Raw genomic sequence first — 23,721 nt, 5'->3', positions numbered from 1 at the left:
TCCGTCTCTGCTGTCTGCTCTGGCCTGGCAGCTCTCATCGCCTCTGCTGTCTGCTCTGGCCTGGCAGCTCTCATCGCCTCTGCTGTCTGCTCTGGCCTGGCAGCTCTCATCGCCTCTGCTGTCTGCTCTGGCCTGGCAGCTCTCATCGCCTCTGCTGTCTGCTCTGGCCTGGCAGCTCTCATCGCCTCTGCTGTCTGCTCTGGCCTGGCAGCTCTCATCGCCTCTGCTGTCTGCTCTGGCCTGGCAGCTCTCATCGCCTCTGCTGTCTGCTCTGGCCTGGCAGCTCTCATCGCCCCCGCTGTCTGTGTGCCTGTAAGGGTGAGAGAGCGGAAGTGCACTGCAGAACACAACTGACAGCACTGTAGGCTTGCCTGCCTGCCTGTCTACCCACTAAACTAATCAATCATGAAGGGGTCAACCTTGACACAAAACATCCTGGTTAAACATTCTGGTTATGTTGCCCAGGACTTTCTCACACCACTGCATTTGTTTTAAGGTCAATAACTTCAGTTGTTGGTAGCTCTCAAGCACTGACATTAACCTGAACTATCCCACATCAGTCAACACTGACATGGTGCCATGTTATTGACAAACTCTTCTGGTCCCTTATCCTAGCAGTCTGGTCATCTCTGTAGAACTCATCATGTTGCTGTGAAATCGGACTTCCCTCAGGGTCCAGGCTGTGTGACGGACCACACAAACTCTCTCCACTCTGCACAATGCGCCATCTCAAACACAGAAACACATTTAAGAAACTCTGGAAGAGAATCAAATGCTCTCCAAAACAGGATTTGAGAATTATTCCAGACTTCCTCTATAAAAACAGTAAATCAAGCTGCGGATTTATTCATACATTGTCCTCTGGTCAAGAGGGCTAGCAAGCCCAGGGAGACATATTTATCCCCTTAATGAAAGACGTAAGTAATGTTGTGTTTTATTTTGGATGTGTGTAATAATTTGCGGGCATTTATCTTGGATGCAATAGAGTAGAATGTTGAGAAGGACATTGTAGAAAGATTGTTCTGTGGGGATGTGTGTGTGTGTGTGGGGGGGGGGGGGGTGCTTTCAGTATGTGGATGTGCTTGTCAGAGGAGAGTGTGTTTTTTGAACAAAGAGGGCCTTAAGGGCTTGTTGTTTTACACCTAACTTCCAAATTCTCGAACTCTTCCCCCTGCCCTGGTCGGTCTGACCTCCTGAGAGGGAGTACTGATGCCCCCTAGTGTGGAAAGGTAATGACAACACCCTTAGATTATCCACTGCCCCTCTGTCGGGACCCTGAACTCAGATGCGATGGTTATATGACATTGAGTGGGAGACGGTAGTAGCTAGATTATGAGCATTTTGTTGAGTGTCTGAGTGGATAGTTCTGTGGTTCACTATCAGGCTAGTGGATGCATTGTGGGTGTGTGTATTTAAATCAGTGATGACAAAGTGTTTTGTTAGGGATTCAATATGTAATTATGTGTGAATATGTAAGTAGACAGCTTGATTGTAGCCTATGTTACATCATACAACACTATATTTGAAATGACGGTGATGCGGGTGTTTGTTTGAGTAAAGTGGCTGGTGATGAATGTTGGACTGGTGGATGATATGGTGAAGTGCATTATGGTGGAGGACTGTCTAGATGTGCGAGGCTGAGTCGGTGTGAAAGAGGAGGAGGATGTGGTGGTGTGTTTTGCTAGATGACTAGCTGGATGTACGTAGTTGAGGTGGGACTGGGACGGAGGAGCATGTGGAATCAATGCCTCACTCTCTGCATCTCTCCTTGGAAGCCTGTGGGAAACTGCAGCCTGCAACAATATTTAGACAGGGATGGCGTTTCAGCCCAGGCCTTGTACAGCACACACAAAAGCACTTCTCTCCTCCGAGTCCTCTCGCCGTAATAGGGGGGTCATTTGTAAGCAGAGACTAGCAGTGCTCTCTCCAGCACTTATTGAAAAGTTTACTAGCCAAGCTAAAGATTCACCAAGGGGAGAATCTGGCATGGACTAGATGTTTGGTAGCTCTCCAGTGGGTTAGCGCTGATAAGCTCTCTCTCATAGACTGTCATGGTCAGTTCATTGGCGACTCCACTACTTGTGTAAAATCCTTGTGGTTTTTGAATGATATGTCCCTAGCATGCTCTATTAATCACGTTGTCCATCTCTTACACTGTTTTAAGTCCGTGTTTAACCAAACACACTCAACTGGTCCCATTCACCAAACTCAGTTATGTTGTCATTGGCATATAAACAGATGACGTTCGCAAGCTCTCGCTGGGGTTTATTTCTCTTTTAATTAGAGTTTTATTGGCTTTAAATTGAGTTTGGTATTAGGTCTATTTGCATCTATTTTGAGAGTCTACTGCTGAGAACTCCGTTAATGTGATCTCTACGAGGAATAAGAGCGTTGAGGGTGTGTGTGTGTGTGAGCTATTTTGTGTATTTGGATTGGATATAGTTTCTGTCCTCATATGTTGTAGTGGCTGTGAAATGATGTCATGTGTTTAGTAATGTTTATCATTTTTCTTCTTGTCAGCCACCCTGGAGAAGGGATTTAGCTACATTTAACTCGACTTCAAGTATTACAAACATCATCATTAAACTTGTGTGTGTGTGTTTGCACGTGTTTGTGTGTGCGTGTTTGTGCGGAGGCGTGTTGCATCTCTTTTCTCCTGAAGTGTACACTTGTTCACTACTTCCAACAAATCTAAAAACCTTGTATTGGTGGAGGAATGGGCTGCAGGGAGGTTCCACCATATTTCTTATATGTGTACCAGTTGTATGTGTACCAGTCATTTCCTTCCACATGAACAAGTGCATACTTTGGGAGGAAGATGGGATAATACCCAGGGGAGAATCTCAATTGCATCTCCTTGATTCCTTGCATCCTCTCACCTCGCCGCCTCCTCAAAACCCATTTAATGAGATCCAATGGGTTTTGAGAAGGATGCGAGGAATCAAGGAAATGCAATTGAGATTCTCCCAGTGTGTTTATGTGAGAAAGCAGGGCTGTGTCCTGGAGACAGGTGGGTGTAGTTCAGTGACAGGTGCAGGCACTCTAATTGGCTTGCAGCCGTGGAGTTCATTAAGATGATCCCCCACCCCACCAATCATGAGTGAATGGCCTGCCCTTAGGACAGCCCCTAACATGCATATTTAATAAGTGTAATCAAGTCTGTTACTATATGAAATATGTCATTTATTGTTTTACTTTTCATCATCCCTCCTGGTATTTTAAAAGACAATTTCTCTGTTTGCGTGTATTGGTTAGGCCTAATAGTATTTCAATAGTTTGTGTGTTGGGCTCTACTTTTCCCAGTGTCCATAGGGAGACGAGTTCAGGACCCGCTGGCTGAGCTGGTGAAGATTGACCCGAAACACATCGGCATTGGAACCTACCAGGTCAGTGATTCCCTTTACACTCAGTCCTCACACTGTCTTCAATCTCTCATCTCTCCCTCCCTTTACACTCAGTCCTCACACTGTCTTCTACCTCTCATCTCTCCCTCCCTTTACACTCAGTCCTCACACTGTCTTCTACCTCTCATCTCCTGTTCCCTGTACACTCAGTACAGTACAGATCCATACCTCCTCTTTGACCCCAGTCTTTTCCGTTGCCTGCCCAGAGCAGAGTGTTGGTATTGAAATGAGATTATTGGCTAGTCCAAACAGAAGTCAGCAGGAGCAGTGAGCTAATCCTATTCCGGCCGGTTTGCTCTCGCTGCCTCGTGTCATGACTAATCCATTTTTCTCCTCAAATTAATTAAATTAGGCCCTCCTGGTAGCATCATATATTGACACAGAGCTGGGACAAATTCGTATTTTCTCTAGCTATTGCTCACTCTTGTCTCCTTTGTGCTCTCTCTTTATCTCTCTCGCTATCCCTTTCCCCCTCTCTCTGCTAAAAAACATCAGCTTCAACTCTGGAGGACCTTAAGTGAAAATAAATGCAGATGACTTTACTGAAGAAACAGTTTGTTGTTTCTTGGGAGGCTGGTGAAGGAGAGAAAAAGACGAGGTGTTTTCCCCGCTGTAGAGCTGTGTTGTTATTACGAGTTCCTAGGCAATGGAAAACAAACAGAGAATCTGTCTGCACCCTTTATCCAGTGAGGGGGGGTGAGGTTTGCCCGCCTGCACCCCTAGAGATGGAGTTGGACACGAGCTGGAGGCAGCGCAATGCATTCTGGTCGGTGGTCGTTCAGTAGAAGAAACTCAGTGCAGAATGACAATGATAGACAGAGATGTCTGGGAGTATTCAAACTGAAAAAGAATATTAAACCACAGACACACTGATATGTCTGGTCCTGCATACACACACTTACAAACATCATTTACCAATGTACATGAAGTTCAAGTGTAAACTCTGCCACACACACAGGCATAAACACTGGCCCTCTTCCGAGTGCAAGGTCTCCTCCTCAGCTTTTGGTTTCTTTCTCCGCTCTAACTGAAAGCAGATGTTCCCTGGGAGAAGAAGACAGCCCACGAGCTGTGTCCCCAGGCCAATTCACAGTCCACTGCCCTTAGACACACACTCACAGCACAGAACAATGCAGCAGTGAAATATGGGGCTATCTGAGAGATCACTGAAGCCCCCCCCAAAGACCTCTGTCTTCACTCCACTGTTCTCCAGCCCAGTCTGTCCCTCTTCTCTCCCCCGCTCAACAGACCCAGACTGCTGCGTGGGCTGACCACTCCCGACGGCTAGCCAAGACAGTGCTGGTCAGCCAGCCAGCCAGTGTCCCCCTCCCCCATGGGCCGTGGGTCTGACACTCTGTGCTCCCCCGCCCGGCGCGGGTCACGGTGACGTCCCCCCTCGCGTCTGTCAGCGTAGAGGGTTTATTTACCCTGTCACATGATCTGAGAGGGAGAGGGAACCGGAGCCGGGCGGCTGGGGCTGAGACATGATGAGTGATGTGGGGACCAGAGATTCAGAGTTGAGGGAGACTGAGGCTGGAGGGGGAAGTGTACAGACCTGTAGTGTACAGACCTCAGTTCTGGGTTATTTGATCTCTCAAGCTCAGTGTTTTTTGTTCTTGTCTTGAATTTGTTCTCACAAGGCAGTTTCTGTGTTGTTTCACCAGCTGTGTGGTTCTTTTGTTTGGCCTTACTTGATGGTCTGAGACACTATTGTAAGGACTAAAGTGGCAAGTGCTTTTTGACTAACAGGCTCTGCTGTAAACAGTGACTGTCAATGCTAGCACTGCAGGCTAACTCCCTATATGTATTGTACACTAACTTAGCTAGCATGGAGTTTATTAGCCCAGAAAGCTAGAGAACACCCAGCCAAATGAAACAGAAATAAAGTGCACACATAGCGCCTCTTTCACACCCTTGACTGACAGGCCTGATGAGAGCAAGGAAATGGGTGGATGGGTGAAAGACTGGAGCAATAAAATCTGATTGGAGCTATCCGTAGTCGAGGGACCCTGCTGAAAAGGTCATTTTCACTCCAAATACGTGCGGTAGAAAGAACTGAACAGTTTCTTCAGTTTGAAGACGTGTATTTTTGAGTGTGTTTATTTATTTATTTATTAGAAGTTATACATAGTCATACATGTACTTGATGTGTTATGGACGAATCTGCCTAAAATGTGATTCCAATTTATATTTTCATAGATAAGAAATAGATTCAGATTAAAGCAGATTTCAAAGATACCATGATACCAAAATGATGTCTAATGGTTTTTGGATGATCTAGGTCTACGATCTTCCTTCCCAGAAGGATACTGTGTGTATTTTCCCTGACATGAACACTTTCCTGTTGACAGTGGCTTTGTTCTCACATGTCAATCACTGGTGATGTGGGCGGAGCCTCACTTCAGGGGAATCCCCTGGGTCATACTTTCAGCCCCAGATGTGTTTGAAAACACAGTGAAACACAGCCGGATATTAAAGAAGCTGTCACTCCTCACCTCTCTCCCCTCTCCTTGCCCCCATACCCCTCCTCCCCTAGAGCACCCTGAGAAAGTGTGCTGTTTAGCAGTTAAGTTAGGGCAGGTTTTGTGTCAAGGCAGGTGAGATGGCTCCATGGCCCATGGCAGGTGATTGTGATGTCACTTCCATCGGTAGTCCTAGCAGCAGTCTTGTTTGGTAGACACGTATTGATTGGCTGACCCTCTGGGCTCTTCTCCGACTCTGAGTCTATAGGTGCCTGCAGGGCGGACAGGAAGAGAGGGGTAAGTGGAAGGAGGGAAGAAAGGAGGGGTGGCAAGTGATGTAGGGGTGACAGTGATTGATGGCTCTTGCCTGAAAGCAGCTTCTGAGCGTGGGAAAAAAATGAAGTTTTGCCACTGAAAGGCTGTGGCTCAAACACAGGAGGAGCCCTAACTTTCACTGTAACCCAATTTGGCTCTCACATTTCCTCTGTTAGTGTCAGAGTTTTTTCTATGAGTTTTTCCCATGCTGTACAGGTGTGCCCTAGTTACCTAAATCTTTCAGCTCGGGAGTGAAAACCCACTTCATTGTTTTTCAATGGGATTTACAATTTGGACAGCACTGTACAGTATGCGAGGCAATATGGAGAATATAATTGTTTTCATACTATAGCTTAACTATAACAACGGTTGTTTTTGTTGCCGAGGTGCGTCGCGCAGCATGATAAATCACCAGTACATATTGTGCTCTTCGAACCCGAGGGCAATAATGTCAGAGGGGGAAAAGTGTTTGTTTGTAGTAACTTGTTGCTGTACTATCGCTAATGGACGTGACTGTTTCACCATTCAGGATTCCAGCTTTATTCATGTATGTGAGTGAATTCAGGGAAATGCAGAATTTGTTGTTGGGCTACATAACAACCGATCTTTCTGAGTAGTGAAGTAAGTGTGTGTGTGTGTGTGTGTGTGTTTTCTCACCGCATGCTCTACTAGTAGTGCCCTGTGGCAGAATGGGAGTGTGTCTCCACTGAGAGGTGTGATAGGAGGAAGAGGAGGACAGACCGCTCTGTTGGCAGGTGTTTATTGGCAGGCTTTCTCACAGCCCTCAGCCGAATAGCACAGGGCTCAGGGCTGTTCATCAAGGCTGTTACAATAGCATAAAACCATCTCCTCACTGTCATGATGCTTTACCTTCTGATTTACGACTGTTTATTGACACACACACACACACACACACACACACACACACACACACACACACACACACACAGGCACTTGCATGCATGTGTATATATATATATATCTCACACACACACTTTCCATAAACTCAACACTGCCTGGCTGTAACACATTGGCTGTATATATTTAAGACACATGGTACCTAGAGGCTGTCAGTCAGTCAGGATGAAAACATTTTCAGTGGTAGCCCTCATTATGGGCCATACAATCACTACCCTAAGGGCCTCGGTAGAAACTGCCGTTCTGACTCCTGTACGGTTGTAAGGCAGTTGTCAGACCTTAAGTGATAGGCTTCATGAATGCGTGTCAGTCAGTAAGACCAGTTAGTCACTGACCACCATTACAGCTCCATGTCAGTCAGCGCCTCCGCAATCGCCTCTTTCAGAACCCTATCTACTATTCTGACATTCTCTCGCTCTCTCCTGTTTGATTGGGGGCTTTAATGTTTGCCGGAGAATACCTGGCTCTGGTTACCATGAGGCCATAGTGGGTTTGGAGGGGGAGGGGCCATGTAAAGGGATCTCATTTAAACATCTTTTGTGTCTCTCCAACTCAGAGAGAAATATGTTTTCAGAGCCTGCAGCTGGTTAGACCAGCAAAGCGGGGTCTCCCTCTGTCTGTCGTGACCCCGCCGACTGATTGACATCTCGGAATGGCATCGTCTCATAATAAGCTGTTAACTGGGCTGAGTGTAGACAGAAACACTTTGTTCTGGACTGGGGCCCGTCCAACCCAAACAGGACCTCGCACCTGAATCTAATCCCACCTCTCCACACCGCCGTGGTATGGGGGCTGGGGTGAGGGGTGGGAGTTGTGGGTTTTGGGTAGGTTGGAGGTAGTAGGGTGAGGAGGGGGTACTGCCTTTTTTACCCTCGTCCTGGCAGTGTTTATGCTTTCAGGGGGGGGGGGCATAAGTATAAAAAATAAAAATAAAACACCCCAAATTCTTCCCAAACTAACCACAGTCTGTCAATGGCGTAATTGGTTTTCTGGTGTTGTGTCTTCATGGCTAACATCGCAAGCGGCCGTCGCTAGGCTCAGCTGTCAGTCTCTCGACCATTCACTCTGTGTGCGGGTGTGGGAGGGCACGGTGAGGTGCCAGTAAACTCACTGCTTATTCAATTATAGATAAGGCAATGTTTGAACACCTCTGATTGATTCCAAGTGCTGGGCTTGGAGTCTGAGGAGAGGATCAGAGGGGTAGAGAAAGAAGGTGTGTGGGGGGGGTACTGCTTGCACAGCCTGGGGGCTTGAGGGGGTTAGGACAGAGGGAGGAGGGGGTGAGGTAGAGGGAGGAGGAGATGAGGGAGGACTGGGTGAGGACAGAGGGAGGACGGGGTGAGGACAGAGGAAGAAGGGGGTGAGGACGGGGGAGAGCGGAGGAAGGAGGGGGGGGAGAGGTGGAGGGGGGGGTGAGGACGGGGAGGAGAGGTGGGGGTGTGAGGTAGAGGGAGGAGGAGATGAGGGAGGACTGGGTGAGGACAGAGGGAGGACGGGGTGAGGACAGAGGAAGAAGGGGGGGAGAGCGGAGGGAGGAGGGGGGGACAGGGGAAGGGGGGGAGGGGTGAGGATGGGGAGGAGAGGTGGGGGGGTGAGGAGAGGTGGGGGAGGGGGTGACAACAGCGGGAGGAGGGGGTGGGGACAGAGGTAGGGGGGGTGAGGACAGAGGGAGGAGGGGGAGGCAGAAGGAGATACGCTCCATAGGCTTTCTCAGTGACACATTAAAGTGAGTGGAAAGCTGTGAGGGCCCTATGCTCTGCCTGTGCTGACAGACACACACTTACACACACACACACACACGTCTGCCCTGCTGCTGCAGCCCACAGCGTGCCTGCCTGCCTGCCTGCCTTTGAATGATGTGAATGTGTGTTTTATGGAGCAGAACCTCCTAGCCTCTTCTTACTCGCTCCACTCCGACACCACTACTCTGTTACACAAACAAACTGGACATGTAAGGTCATACACTCTGGGATGGAACTCAGGCCTTAAAGACACAATACTTTAATACACTTTCTCTGAGGTCATCTGGGAATCTTGTTGTTGTTTTGCTCCTTGTTTGGGTGGGGTGTACTGTATCACTCCCATCCATCCCTCTGTTTCACCAGTACTGTGTTCTCCCGTTCCCTCCTTCACCGAGCCGGAGAGGGTGTTTTTACCCGGCGTGCCAGCGATAATACGCTCAGTAGGGGCGTCCCGCATCATAAATTTGCCCACGCCCCCTGTAAACGACTCCTTCAGTGCCCCTGGGCCAGTGTTAAAAATAGTTCCTAGGCTGTTGTGATTGATGGGTTCCTAATGAGTGTGCATTCCTGTTCTGAGGCTGAACCTGGCTGGAGGGGAACGTTTTAAAGGTGTCCTCTCATCCACGCCCGCGCTGGGATTGTGAGAACCTTCCCTCCATACACACCGACACCCCATCCTCAGCCATGGTTAAGCAACACAAGCCAAGGGTTAGACTCATTAATGGGAAACATATACACAATATCTCTTTGTTGTATTTTTGTGAGGAACTCATAATTTATACTACCTTTTTTAATTTGAATACCACAACATGAATGTTTTTTTTAATAGTTTTATATTTCTTTATTTTCACATTTTGTTTGGGTAGCACTTCCACTATAATATTTTGTGAGGGTTGTTGGTGTGTTTGTCCACACCTGCATAGTGCATTCCACAACCCTGCTCACGTGTCTCACCTCTCTAAGGTTACAGCAGGAATGTGATAACATGTTTAGCAGAGTCAAACAGGAGGTGCTGTTCTTGTGTGAAAAGACTCTTCAGACCGGTGTGACATTACAGGTGCTTCCCAGCTCTCTCAGTTCTCTCTATGTTCCTGAAATACTCACCAGAAATGATGCTGTGTCATAAATCTGTCTTCTCAGGCTTTGCTACAGAATATTCATGTTTGGAAAGTTAATTTTAGTCCCAAAACTGCCTGTGGCTGAAAAGTTCAGCTAAACAGCAGCGTTTCACCTATGGAGCCACTAGGGGAAGAGTAGGAGTTTAGACAAGCTAGAGAAAAAGACCTTGGCTTGAGTGCTCCACACGCTCATTGTTTCTCTCTCCCAGGACCTCGTGCTGAAGGTTTAATGTCACCACTGCCGCAGTGTAAAAACCACGACTAATGTTGTGCGAATGGCAGAGGACAGAAAAACATCATATGAACCAAATCCCAGTGATATCCTACCCACAGGTCATAAAGTATGTTAGGGGGGTTGGTGGGGTTATGATGGATGAGCAAGAATGATGTGATGAGTTACGGGCAGTGGCAATGCCAGTACCAATGGAAGTGAGTGACAGTGGCCCCGGTGGTGTTATCCAGTGGACTGTGGAGTTAGACAAACACGGTGACGCTGCTAGTTTACTCTGTAATCCCACACGCTTCCTGCCTTTCTGTTCTGCTGTCTGTCTGTCCTCCTTGGTCAGGTCACTCCACACATGCTGGCCCCCCTCCTGGCACCTGTCAATCACCCTGTCACATGGCCCAGTGGGACTCCTCTCTTTCCTACGTTTTCTTTCTCTCCTTTTTCTGTTTTCTCTGTCCCCCCTTCCATACTTTCCCTCATTATTTTCTCTTTTACTTTCTTTCTGCTCTCTTATTCTACACTTTGCTCTCTCTTTCTCTCCTCTTGCTTTCATTTTGCTTTCTTTAATTTCTCCTGCCCCAGTGTGTCAGGGCTCTCATCACCACAACTCATCCTTCCATTAGGCTGCAGTAGCCCTCAGTCCCCGTAACCCTCCAGAACCCCTGGGCAGTCATTAGCAGGCCTGCCATCACCCAACAAACACAGGTCTGGGAGCAGCGCATTAAAACATCAACACCTGCTATGTACAGGGGACAGAAAATACAAGCTATGTGTATTAACACTCGACCAAGCACCCACAGCCAGACCTAAGCTCATGCAATATACTGTAGAAGTTCACTAGAAGATGTAGAAGTGACAGAGAAGATATTGACTTCAATATTACTGAGTCAAAGGGTATAAATTACTTCCCCTCCATATGTAGTACAGTATGTGGAACTCTTTGCATTTGATTTTCCCTTTAGAAAATACAAATATTTTTAGATGGTCTCTAACCCCATTCCATCTTTACCTTCTTCCTCGTGTGGATTCTTCAGGTAAAGAACACTGAGGCCCACAGAGTCCCCCTTCCTTCCTGCCTGCCTGAAGCCAGTGTTTTTTTTTATTTTTTATTTTTTTTATTTTATTTCACCTTTATTTAACCAGGTAGGCAAGTTGAGAACAAGTTCTCATTTCTAATTGCGACCTGGCCAAGATAAAGCAAAGCAGTTCGACACATACAACGACACAGAGTTACACATGGAGTAAAACAAACATACAGTCAATAATACAGTAGAAACAAGTCTATATACAATGTGAGCAAATGAGGTGAGATAAGGGAGGTAAAGGCAAAAAGGCCATGGTGGCAAAGTAGATACAATATAGCAAGTAAAACACTGGAATGGTAGATTTGCAATGGGAGAATGTGCAAAGTAGAAATAAAAATAATGGGGGTGCAAAGGAGCAAAATAAATAAATAAATTAAATACAGTAGGGAAAGAGGTAGTTGTTTGGGCTAAATTATAGGTGGGCTATGTACAGGTGCAGTAATCTGTGAGCTGCTCTGACAGTTGGTGCTTAAAGCTAGTGAGGGAGATAAGTGTTTCCAGTTTCAGAGATTTTTGTAGTTCGTTCCAGTCATTGGCAGCAGAGAACTGGAAGGAGAGGCGGCCAAAGAAAGAATTGGTTTTGGGGGTGACTAGAGAGATATACCTGCTGGAGCGTGTGCTACAGGTGGGAGATGCAAAGGTGACCAGCGAGCTGAGATAAGGGGGGACTTTACCTAGCAGGGTCTTGTAGATGACATGGAGCCAGTGGGTTTGGCGACGAGTATGAAGCGAGGGCCAGCCAACGAGAGCGTACAGGTCGCAATGGTGGGTAGTATATGGGGCTTTGGTGACAAAACGGATTGCACTGTGATAGACTGCATCCAATTTGTTGAGTAGGGTATTGGAGGCTATTTTGTAAATGACATCGCCAAAGTCGAGGATTGGTAGGATGGTCAGTTTTACAAGGGTATGTTTGGCAGCATGAGTGAAGGATGCTTTGTTGCGAAATAGGAAGCCAATTCTAGATTTAACTTTGGATTGGAGATGTTTGATATGGGTCTGGAAGGAGAGTTTACAGTCTAACCAGACACCTAAGTATTTGTAGTTGTCCACGTATTCTAAGTCGGAGCCGTCCAGAGTAGTAATGTTGGACAGGCGGGTAGGTACAGGTAGCGATCGGTGTGCAGAGTTACCAGTTGTAGGAGTGTAATATACAGGCTCCAGCTCTGTCACACTGCCTCAGGAGGAGAGGTCCCAGCTTTCCCTACTTCTCTTACTGCCCTCTCAGGAACAGTGGAAAGAGCATGCTCCCTGGCTGTTTAGAAAACGTGTTAGTGCTGACACAAAGGGGGCGATTTGCTCACATGTTGTTATCGGTTTACAAGGTGCTGTTTGTTCAGCTAGCGATCGAGTTACATGGCAAACGGGGCCAGGCAGTAAGCGTTTTCAGGGGGAAATGCTAATCGTAGGCCCTTTCACCAAAAATATAGATATTTTTTAGATCACCTGATCCCCCTCTTTGTCCCCCGCTTGAGGGTGTAGGACACCACACTGCTCCTCTCCTCCCCCTCTCGCCTGTGTGTTATGGTAGAGGTATGGGTGGGGCCATCTCTGTATGTTGCTAGCTGTTCTGTCTCCCATAAATATCCAAATGAAATGCACAAACACTGGTATTAGCCAGTGTTGTGTTTGAGACCGAATTTAAAGACCAAGACTGGAGCAAATAGAGTCCGAGTCAAGACCAAGACCGGAGAGGAGGGGGGGAGACCAAGACCGGAGAGGGGGGGAAGACCAAGAAAGGAAGTCCAATGCAAGGCCATAATTGTAATTTTGTCAAATCACCACCGTAGTAAAATATCCAGTATTTCTCTTCTTCATACAGTACCAGTTAAAAGTTTAGACACAGCTACTCATTCAAGGGGTTTTCTCTATTTAAAAAAAACTATTTTCTACATTGTAGAATAATAGTGAAGATATCAAAACTATGAAATAACACATGGAATCATGTAGTAACCAAAAAATATATATATTTTATATTTGAGATTCTTCAAAGTAGCCACCCTTTGCCTTGACAGCTTTGCACACTTCACCTGGGATGCTTTTCCAAGGAGTTCCCACATATGCTGAGCACTTGTTGGCTGCTTTTCCTTCCCTCTGCTCTCCAACTCATCCCAAACCATCTCAATTGGGTTGAGGTCAGGTGATTGTGGAGGCCAGGTCATCTGATTCAACACTCCATCACTCTCCTCATTGGTCAAACAGCCCTTACACAGCCTGGAGGTGTGTTGGGTCATTGTCCTGTTGAAAAACAAATGATAGTCCCACTAAGCGCAAACCAGATGGGATGGCGTATCGCTGCAGAATGCTGTGGTAGCCATGCTGATTAAGTGTGCCTTCAATTCTAAATAAATCACAGACAGTGTCACAAGCAAAGCACCATCACACCTCCTCCTCCATGCTTCACGGTGGGAACCACACATGCAGAGATCATCTGTTCACCTACTCTCACAAAGATGCAGCGGTTGGAACCAAACATTTCAATTTTGGACTCATCAGACCAAAGGACAGATTTCCACCGGTCTAATGTCCATAGCTCGTGTTTCTTGGCCCAAGCAAGTCTCTTCTTCTTATTGGTGTCCTTTGCAGACATTTGACCATGAAGGCCTGATTAACACAGTGTCCTCTGAACAGTTGATGTTGAGATGTGTCTGTTACTTGAACTCTGTGAAGCATTTATTTGGGCTGCAATTTCTGAGGCTGGTGACTCTAATGAACTTATCCTCTGCAGCAGAGGTAACTGGGTCTTCCTTTCCTGTGGCGGTCCTCATGAGAGCCAGTTTTATCAAAGAGCTTGATGGTTTTTGCGACTGCACTTGAAGACATTTTCTAAATTCTTGAAATTTTCCGGATTGACTGACCTTATCTTAAATTATTGATGGACTGTCGTTTCTCTTAGCTTAGCTTAGCTTAGCTTAAGCTTTTCTTGTCACAATATGGACTTGGTCTTTTACCAAATAGGGCTATCTTCTGTAAACCAAACCTACCTTGTCACAACACAACTGATTGGCTCAAATGCATTAAGAAGGAAAGAAATTCCACAAATGTACTTTTAACAAGGCACACCTGCATTTCAATTAGCATTCCAGGTGACTACATCATGAAGCTGGTTGAGAGAATGCCAAGAGTGTGCAAAGCTGTCATCAAGGCAAAGGGTGGCTATTAGAAGAATCTCAAATACAAATATATTTTTGATTTGTTTAACATTTTTGGGGGGTTACTACATGATTCCATATGTGTTATTTCATAGTTTGTCTTCACCATTATTCTGCAATGTAGATAATTGTAGAAATAAAGAAAAACCCTGGAATGAGTAGGTGTGTCCAAACTTTTGACTGGTACTGTATTTCAGAACAACATACTGTATGTATTCTTTAGGCATTCAGAATAGTGAATAAAGGCATGCTGAGGGAAAAGAGAGCCACTCTACAAATTATTACTTTCCCAAACCGTTTTTACAAAAACTCATGGGAACTTCTGCCTTCCTGAAGGCCAACAGGCGCAATAGCGAGCAGTAGTTTTCCCACGGTCTAGCTACCTAGCGTTTGTTATCGGCTAGTTTGCAGTGGCTGCAGAAGGTGTTATCAAAGAGAGTGTTGTTGCTAATTTGTTAGCTTCTCCCTTTACAATAATAACTTTAAACAGGAAGTTAAGTTTGAAATGACCATCATCTGATGAGTGGAACTGTCTTTTATATTGCAGCGTGCTGGCTGTTGTAAGCCATCTTTTTGAAAATAAACCTACGTGTGTGAAACATTGTTGCATTTAAAGTGGAACTGACAGCATTTTAGCAATATGAAATCTTATTCAAATCTATTCATATACACCCCTAGGAACAATATGACTCTTAAAACATTTTCTGACAAGCAACCACTTATACAGTATATGGTCATTTTCACGTTTTCATAAATTCTTGGGAATTATGTATACTAATGCATTCGCGCGAAACTAAAAGCGCGAACCACTGCTTTTAACCAGGGCAAGGTGACCGGAAACATGACCGAATTCAAACAGTGTAGCTATTCCCTCCGCAAGGCAATCAAACAAGCTAGGTGTCAGTATAGAGACAAAGTAGAGTCGCAATTCAACGGCTCAGACACAAGAGGTATGTGGCAGGGTCTACAGTCAATCACGGATTACAAAAAGAAAACCAGCCCTGTCGCGGACCAGGATGTCTTGCTCCCAGACAGACTAAACAACTTCTTTGCTCGCTTTGAGGACAATACAGTGCCACTGACACGGCCCGCTACCAAAAACTGTGGACTCTCCTTCACTGCAGCCGACGTGAGTAAAACATTTAAACACCCTCGCAAGGCTGCAGGCCCAGACGGCATCCCCAGCCGCGTCCTCAGAGCATGCGCAGACCAGCTGGCTGGTGTGTTTACGGACATGTTCAATCAATCCTTATCCCAGTTTGCTGTTCCCACATGCTTCAAGAGGGCCACCATTGTTCCTGTTCCCAAGAAAGCTAAGGTAACTCTCACTTCCGTCATCATGAAGTGCATGAAAGACCATATTACCTCCACCCTACCTGACACCCTAGACCCACTCCAACTTGCTTACAGACGACGCAATCGTAACCACACTGCACACTGCCCTAACCCATCTGGACAAGAGGAATACCTATGTGAGAATGCTGCTCATCGACTACAGCTCAGCATTTAACACCATAGTACCCTCCAAACTCGTCATCAAGCTCGAGACCCTGGGTCTCGACCCCGCACTGTGCAACTGGGTACTGGACTTCCTGACGGGCCGCCCCCAGGTGGTGAGGGTAAGTAACAACATCTCCACCCCGCTGATCCTCAACACTGGGGCCCCACAAGGGTGCGTTCTGAGCCCTCTCCTGTACTCCCTGTTCACCCACGACTGCGTGGCCATGCACGCCTCCAACTCAATCATCAAGTTTGCAGACGACACTACAGTGGTAGGCTTGATTACCAACAACGACGAGACAGCCTACAGGGAGGAGGTGAGGGCCCTCGGAGTGTGGTGTCAGGAAAATAACCTCCCACTCAACGTCAACAAAACAAAGGAGATGATCGTGGACTTCAGGAAACAGTAGAGGGAGCACCCCCCTATCCACATCGACGGGACAGTAGTGGAGAGGGTAGAAAGTTTTAAGTTCCTTGGCGTACACATCACAGACAAACTGAATTGGTCCACCCACACAGACAGCGTGGTGAAAAAAGGCGCAGCAGCTCCTCTCCAACCTCAGGAGGCTGAAGAAATTTGGCTTGTCACCAAAAGCACTCAAACTTTTACAGATGCACAATCGAGAGCATCCTGTCAGGCTGTATCACCGCCTGGTACGGCAACTGCTCCGCCCACAACCGTAAGGCTCTCCAGAGGATAGTGAGGTCTGTACAACGCATCCCCGGGGGCAAACTACCTGCCCTCCAAGACACCTACACCACCCGAAGTCACAGGAAGGCCATAAAGAACATCAAGGACAACAACCACCCGAGCCACTGCCTGTTCACCCCGCTATCATCCAGAAGGCGAGGTCAGTACAGGTGCATCAAAGTAGGGACCGAGAGACTGAAAAACAGCTTCTATCTCAAGGTCATCACTGTTAAACAGCCCCCAGTATATACTGTACTCTATTCCATCTACTGCATCTTGCCTATGCCGTTCTGTACCATCACTCATTCATATATTTTATGTACATATTCTTCATCCCTTTACACATAAGGTAGTTGTTGTGAAATTGTCAGGTTAGATTACTCGTTTGTTATTACTGCATTGTCGGAACGAGAAGCACAAGCATTTTGCTACACTCGCATTAAAATCTGCTATCCATGTGTATGTGACAAATAAAAAATTATTTGAACAACAACATGATCAACATCTAAGCAAGATGAGCTTAAGTCTAACGAAGGAACAATAGATAAAACCAACCTCTCAAACTTTTTCAGCGTGTTGGCCGTCAAAATTGAACTGATAAATGATGGGGAATTATAATCTCCTCGTCCTTCTGCAGCCTGCCTGCCAATGCATGTTTGTCCCAACCAAGCACCCAAGCTTAAGTTGGCTGGCTAGCTTGCTACTTCTAGACACAAATGAAAGAACACCTCATTCTGACCATTGTACACGCCGCATCAGCTGGTTAGGCTGTTTAAATGTTATCTAGAGCGTTCTTGACTAACTTACTTTTTTGCCTACTTTTACGGACACTGGTCATATTCAGCAGGTGTTGCGCATTCGTAAATTCATCAGTTGTTTGGCGCTCTGGCATACTCAGACAAGAGTGCTCTGAAATCGGAGAAGATAGCCAAAGTGATTTTGCGAACGCAATAGATATGCTAACTGGATAACAGTTGTTGAAGTTCTTGCTAGCTAACCAAATGAGCTGTGTATAGCTACCGAAAAACTGAGGGGAAAAGGTCCATCACTTACCCACTCCTTCAATGACATCCTCATTAGCTAACGTTAAGGCTCCATGTTTTTAGCTTGCTACGTAAATAGATATGCTAGCCTATTAGCTATGGTATGACATACTTGTAATCATTGCCCTTGCTAGTTTGATTGTATTGACATTCCCAGGTCATTGAAACTGAAACAGTGCATCCTGAATGGAGGCAGCAAACAATGTATCAGGCTAGCTGTGATTTACAATCTGAATTGCCAGGGTTAGAGCTTCCAAGTCTGTTCTATTCATTCTTATTTCTATGAGCTCATCTTTCCCACCTCTCTCTCTTTCTTCATGGTGTCGTAACTCTCTCTCTCTGTTTAATGGGTGATTCAGAGGTCACAGCCAAACCTCTCTGATCAAGGTGTGTTGTAATGTAACCTAAGACAAACACCCTCCATCAAACAGATTCAAGTCATTGATCAAGGGATTAGTCCTTTGATGCTGCCAGTTGTGCAGTCGCCATACTGTGCTTGTGTGATTTGTAATACTTTGCTACCGTACAAAGTCCAATGTCACCTGTTTTATTTGTGTTTTTTTGCCACATGATTTTTGCTTCCTATGTTTTAAGTGCAATACTTCAGTTTCGGTAACCATGTCAATATGACTATCTTCCATCCTGTCCCTGGTCTGTAGTGTAGTGTACAAGGTAACCATGTCAATATGACTGTCTTCCATCCTGTCCCTGGTCTGTAGTGTAGTGAAGTAGGTAATCCTGAACCAGCTGTTGGAAGTATCAGTGTGCTGCTAAACCCTAGTGTTAGGCTGCCACTACAGGGCCTTAAATCAGAGCCTCCTACTCCTCCCTCCCTCCCTTACCCCTGGGTCTCTTCTCTCTGGGCTCCTGTGGCTCCACTACTGGGCCTTACTGTGTGAATTCCTGAATGAACTCTGGCACAGACACACACACAGACACACACACACACACACACACACACACACACACACACACAGGTGGGCCCAGGGCCGGATTAAGAAATCATAGGCCCCGGGGCTTTGCTTCTTTTATAGCTTTCTACTAGATGTTGGAACATTGCTGCAGGGACTTGCTACCATTCAGTCACAAGAGCATATTGGGCGATTAGACCTGGCTCGTGGTCTGCGTTCCAATTCATCCCAAAAGTGTTCGATGGGGTTGAGGTCAGGGCTCTGTGCAGGCCGGTCAAGTTCTTCCACACTGATCTCAACAAACCATTTCTGTATGAATCTCACTTTGTGCGCAGGGGGCATTGGCATGCTGAAACAGGAAAGGGTCTTCCCCAAACTGTTGCCACAAAGTTGGAAGCACAGAATGGTCTAGAATGCCATTGTATGTTGTAGCGTTAAGATTTCCAATCACTGAAACTAAGGGGCCTACACCGAACCATCAGTTACCCCAACAGCCCCAGACCATGACCCATATACACTACCATTCAAAAGTTTGGGGTCACTTAAAAATGTCCTTGTATTTGAAAGAAAAGCAATTTTTTTTTGTTAATTAAAATAACATCAAATTGATCAGAAATACAGTGTAGACGTTGTTAATGTTGTAAATTACTATTGTATCTGGCTATGGAATATCTACATAGGCGTACAGAGGCCCCTTATCAGCAACCATCACTCCTGTGTTCCAATGGCACGTTGTGTTAGCTAACACAATGGCACGTTATGTTAGCTAGTCCAAGTGTATCATTTTTAAAGACTAATTGATCATTAGAAAACCCTGAGACTGGTCAGTCTTTTGCAATTATGTTAGCACAGCTGAAAACTGTTTTCCTGATTTTAAAGAAGCAATAAAACTGGCCTTTAGACTAGTTGAGTATCTGGAGCATCAGGATTTTGTGGGTTCGATTACAGGCTCAAAATGGCCAGAAACAAATATCTTTCTTCTGGAACTTGTCAGTCTGTTCTTGTTCTGAGAAATAAAGGCTATTCCAAGATCTCATACAACGCGGTATACTACTCCCTTCACAGAACCGAGGAAACTGGCTCTAACCAGAATAGAAAGAGGAGTGGGAGGTCCTGGTGCACAACTGAGCAAGAGGACAAGTACATTAGAGTGTCTAGTTTGAGAAATAGACGCCTCACAAGTCGTCAACTGGCAGCTTCATTAAATAATACCCGCAAAACACCAGTCTCAACGTCAACAGTGAAGAGGCAACTCCGTGAAGAGGCGACTCCAGGATGCTGGCTTTCTAGGCAGAGTTCCCCTTTCTAGTGTTTTTTTCTTAATCTTTTCTTTTTATTGGCCAGTCTGAGAGATGGTATTTTTTTTTGCAACTCTTGCCTAGAAGAACAACATCCTGGAGTCGCCTCTTCACTGTTAGCTAACACAAAGTGCCATTGGAACGCAGGAGTGTGATGGTTGCTGATAAGGGGCCTCTGTACGCCTATAGATTTTCCATTAAAAAATCTGCCATTTCCAGCTACAATAGTCATTTAGAACATTAACAATGTCTACACTGTATTTCTGATCTACACTGCTCAAAAAAATAAAGGGAACACTTAAACAACATAATGTAACTCCAAGTCAATCACACTTCTGTGAAATTAAACTGTCCACTTAGGAAGCAACACTGATTGACAATAAATTGCACATGCTGTTGTGCAAATGGAATAGACAACAGGTGGAAATTATAGGCAATTAGCAAGACACCCCCAATAAAGGAGTGGTTCTGCAGGTGGTGACCACAGACCACTTCTCAGTTCCTATGCTTCCTGGCTGATGTTTTGGTCACTTTTGAATGCTGGCAGTGCTTTCACTCTAGTGGTAGCATGAGACGGAGTCTACAACCCACACAAGAGGCTCAGGTAGTGCAGCTCATCCAGGATGGCACATCAATGCGAGCTGTGGCAAGAAGGTTTGCTGTGTCTGTCAGCGTCGTGTCTAGAGCATGGAGGCGCTACCAGGAGACAGGCCAGTACATCAGGAGACGTGGAGGAGGCCGTAGGAGGGCAACAACCCAGCAGCAGGACCGCTACCTCCACCTTTGTGCAAGGAGGAGCAGGAGGATTACTGCCAAAGCCCTGCAAAATGACCTCCAGCAGGCCACAAATGTGCATGTCTGCTCAAACGGTCAGAAACAGACTCCATGAGGGTGGTATGAGGGCCCGACGTCCACAGGTGGGGGTTGTGCTTACAGCCCAACACCGTGCAGGACGTTTGGCATTTGCCAGAGAACACCAAGACTGGCAAATTCGCCACTGGCGCCCTGTGCTCTTCACAGATGAAAGCAGGTTCACACTGAGCACATGTGACAGACGTGACAGAGTCTGGAGACGCCGTGGAGAATGTTCTGCTGCCTGCAACATCCAGCATGACCGGTTTGGCGGTGGGTCAGTCATGGTGTGGGGTGGCATTCTTTGGGGGACCGCACAGCCCTCCATGTGCTCGCCAGAGGTAGCCTGACTGCCATTAGGTACCGAGATGAGATCCTCAGACCCCTTGTGAGACCATATGCTCGTGCGGTTGGCCCTGGGTTCCTCCTAATGCAAGACGATACTAGACCTCATGTGGCTGGAGTGTGTCAACAGTTCCTGCAAGAGGAAGGCATTGATGCTATGGACTGGCCCGCCCGTTCCCCAGACCTGAATCCAATTGAGCACATCTGGGACATCATGTCTCGCTCCATCCACCAACGCCACGTTGCACCACAGACTGTCCAGGAGTTGGCGGATGCTTTAGTCCAGGTCTGGGAGGAGATCCCTCAGGAGACCATCCGCCACCTCATCAGGAGCATGCCCAGGTGTTGTAGGAAGGTCATACAGGCACGTGGAGGCCACACACACTACTGAGCCTCATTTTGACTTGTTTTAAGGACATTACATCAGTTGGATCAGCCTGTAGTGTGGTTTTCCACTTTAATTTTTAGTGTGACTCCAAATCTAGACCCCCATGGGTTGATAAATTTGATTTCCATTGATCATTTTTGTGTGATTTTGTTGTCAGCACATTCAACTATGTAAAGAAAAAAGTATTTAATAAGAATATTTAATTCATTCAGATCTAGGATGTGTTATTTTAGTGTTCCCTTTATTTTTTTGAGCAGTGTGTTTTATTTTAATGGACAAAAAAACGGTAGTGTGTGTATGTATGTACAGTTGATGTCGGAAGTTTACATACACCATAGCCAAATACATTTAAACTGTTCTTCACAATTCCTGACATTTAATCCTAGTAAAAATGCCCTGTTTTAGGTCAGTTAGGATCACCACTTTATTTTAAGAATGTGAAATGTCAGAATAATAGTAGAGAGAATGATTTATTTCAGCTTTTATTTCTTTCATCACATTCCCAGTGGGTCAGAAGTTTACATACACTCAATTAGTATTTGGTAGCATTTCTTTAAATTGTTTAACTTCGGTCAAAAGTTTCAGGTAGCCTTCCACGAGCTTCCCACAATAAGTTTGGTGAATTTTGGCACATTCCTCTTGACAGAGGTGGTGTAACGGAGTCAGGTTATTAGACCTCCTTGCTTGCACACGCTTTTTCAGTTCTGCCCACAAATGTTCTATAGGATTGAGGTCAGTGCTTTGTGATGGCCTCTCCAAAACCTTGACTTTGTTGTCCTTAAGACATTTTGCCACAACTTTGGAAGTATGCTTGGGGTCATTGCCCATTTGCGACCAAGCTTTAACTTCCTGACTGATGTCTTGAGATGTTGCTTCAATATATCCATGTAATTTTCCTTTCCTCATGATGCCATCTATTTTGTGAAGTGCCCCAGTCCCTCCTGCACCAAAGCACAGCCACAACATGATGCTACCACCCCCTTGCTTCACGGTTGGGATGGTGTTCTTCGGCTTGCAAGCATCCCCCTTTTTCCTCCAAACATAATGATGGTCATTATGGCCAAACAGTTCTATTTTTGTTTCATCAGACCAGAGGACATTTCTCCAAAAAGTACGATATTTGTCCTCATATGCAGTTACAAACCGTAGTCTGGCTTTTTTATGGTGGTTTTGGAGCAGTGGCTTCTTCCTTGCTGAGCGGCCTTTCATGTCGATATAGGACTCGTTTTACTGTGGATATAGATACTTTTGTACCTGTTTCCTCCAGCATCTTCACACGGTCCTTTGCTGTTGTTTTTGGATTGATTTGCACTTTTCGCATCAAAGTATGTTCATCTCTAGGTGACAGAACGCGTCTCCTTCCTGAGCGGTAGGCCGACTGCGTGGTCCCATGGTGTTTATACTTGCGTACAATTGTTGTACAGATTTTTTTTTAATCTGAGGTCTTGGCTGATTCTTTTGATTTTCCCATGATGTCAAGCAAAGAGGCACTGAGTTTGAAGGTAGGCCTTGAAATACATCCACAGGTACACCTCCAATTGTCTCAAATGATGTCAATTAGCCTATCAGAAGCTTCTAAAGCCATGACATCATTTTCTGGATTCTTCCAAGCGGTTTAAAGACACAGTCAACTTAGTGTATGTAAACTTCTCACCCACTAGAATTGTGATACAGTGAATTATAAGTGAAATAACCTGTCTGTAAACAATTGTTGGAAAAATGACTTGTGTCGTGCACAAAGTAGATGTCCTAACCGACTTGCCAAAACTATAGTTTCTTAACAGGAAATTTGTGGAGTGGTTGAAAAATTAGTTTTAATGTCTCCAACCTAAGTGTATGTAAACTTCAACTGTGTGTATATATATATATATATATATACAGTGGGGCAAAAAAGTTGAGGTTGTGGACAGGTGTCTTTTATACTGATAACAAGTTCAAACAGGTGCCATTAATATAGGTAACAAGTGGAGGACAGAGGAGCCTCTTAAAGAAGTTGTTACAGGTCTGTGAGAGCCAGAAATCTTGCTTGTTTGTCGGTGACCAAATACTTATTTTCCACCATAATTTGCAAATAAATTCATTAAAAATCCTACAATGTGATTTTATGGATTTCTTTTCTCATTTTGTCTGTCATAGTTGAAGTGTACCTATGATGAAAATTACAGGCCTCTCATCTTTTTAAGTGGGAGAACTTGCACAATTGGTGGCTGACTAAATACTTTTTTGCCCCACTGTATATCTTTTTTTAATATTGGTTCTACAGACAGATTA

General features: G+C 45.6%; 1 protein-coding gene across 5 annotated transcripts in view; it reads left to right on the top strand.

Annotated features, from left to right (window-relative positions):
* LOC139376856 (S1 RNA binding domain 1) overlaps positions 1-23,721 on the top strand; it is a 98,907-nt gene that overhangs the window by 50,193 nt on the left and 24,993 nt on the right. For all 5 annotated transcript variants that reach the window (XM_071119817.1, XM_071119820.1, XM_071119819.1 and 2 more), the window contains exon 16: positions 3,304-3,386. In XM_071119817.1, coding sequence (XP_070975918.1) covers positions 3,304-3,386 — 83 coding nt within the window. The remainder of the gene's footprint in view (positions 1-3,303; positions 3,387-23,721) is intronic.

Source organism: Oncorhynchus clarkii, chromosome 20, assembly GCF_045791955.1.
Source record: "Oncorhynchus clarkii lewisi isolate Uvic-CL-2024 chromosome 20, UVic_Ocla_1.0, whole genome shotgun sequence".
NCBI lineage: Eukaryota > Metazoa > Chordata > Actinopteri > Salmoniformes > Salmonidae > Oncorhynchus > Oncorhynchus clarkii.
This window is presented reverse-complemented; position numbering and strand designations above follow the sequence as displayed.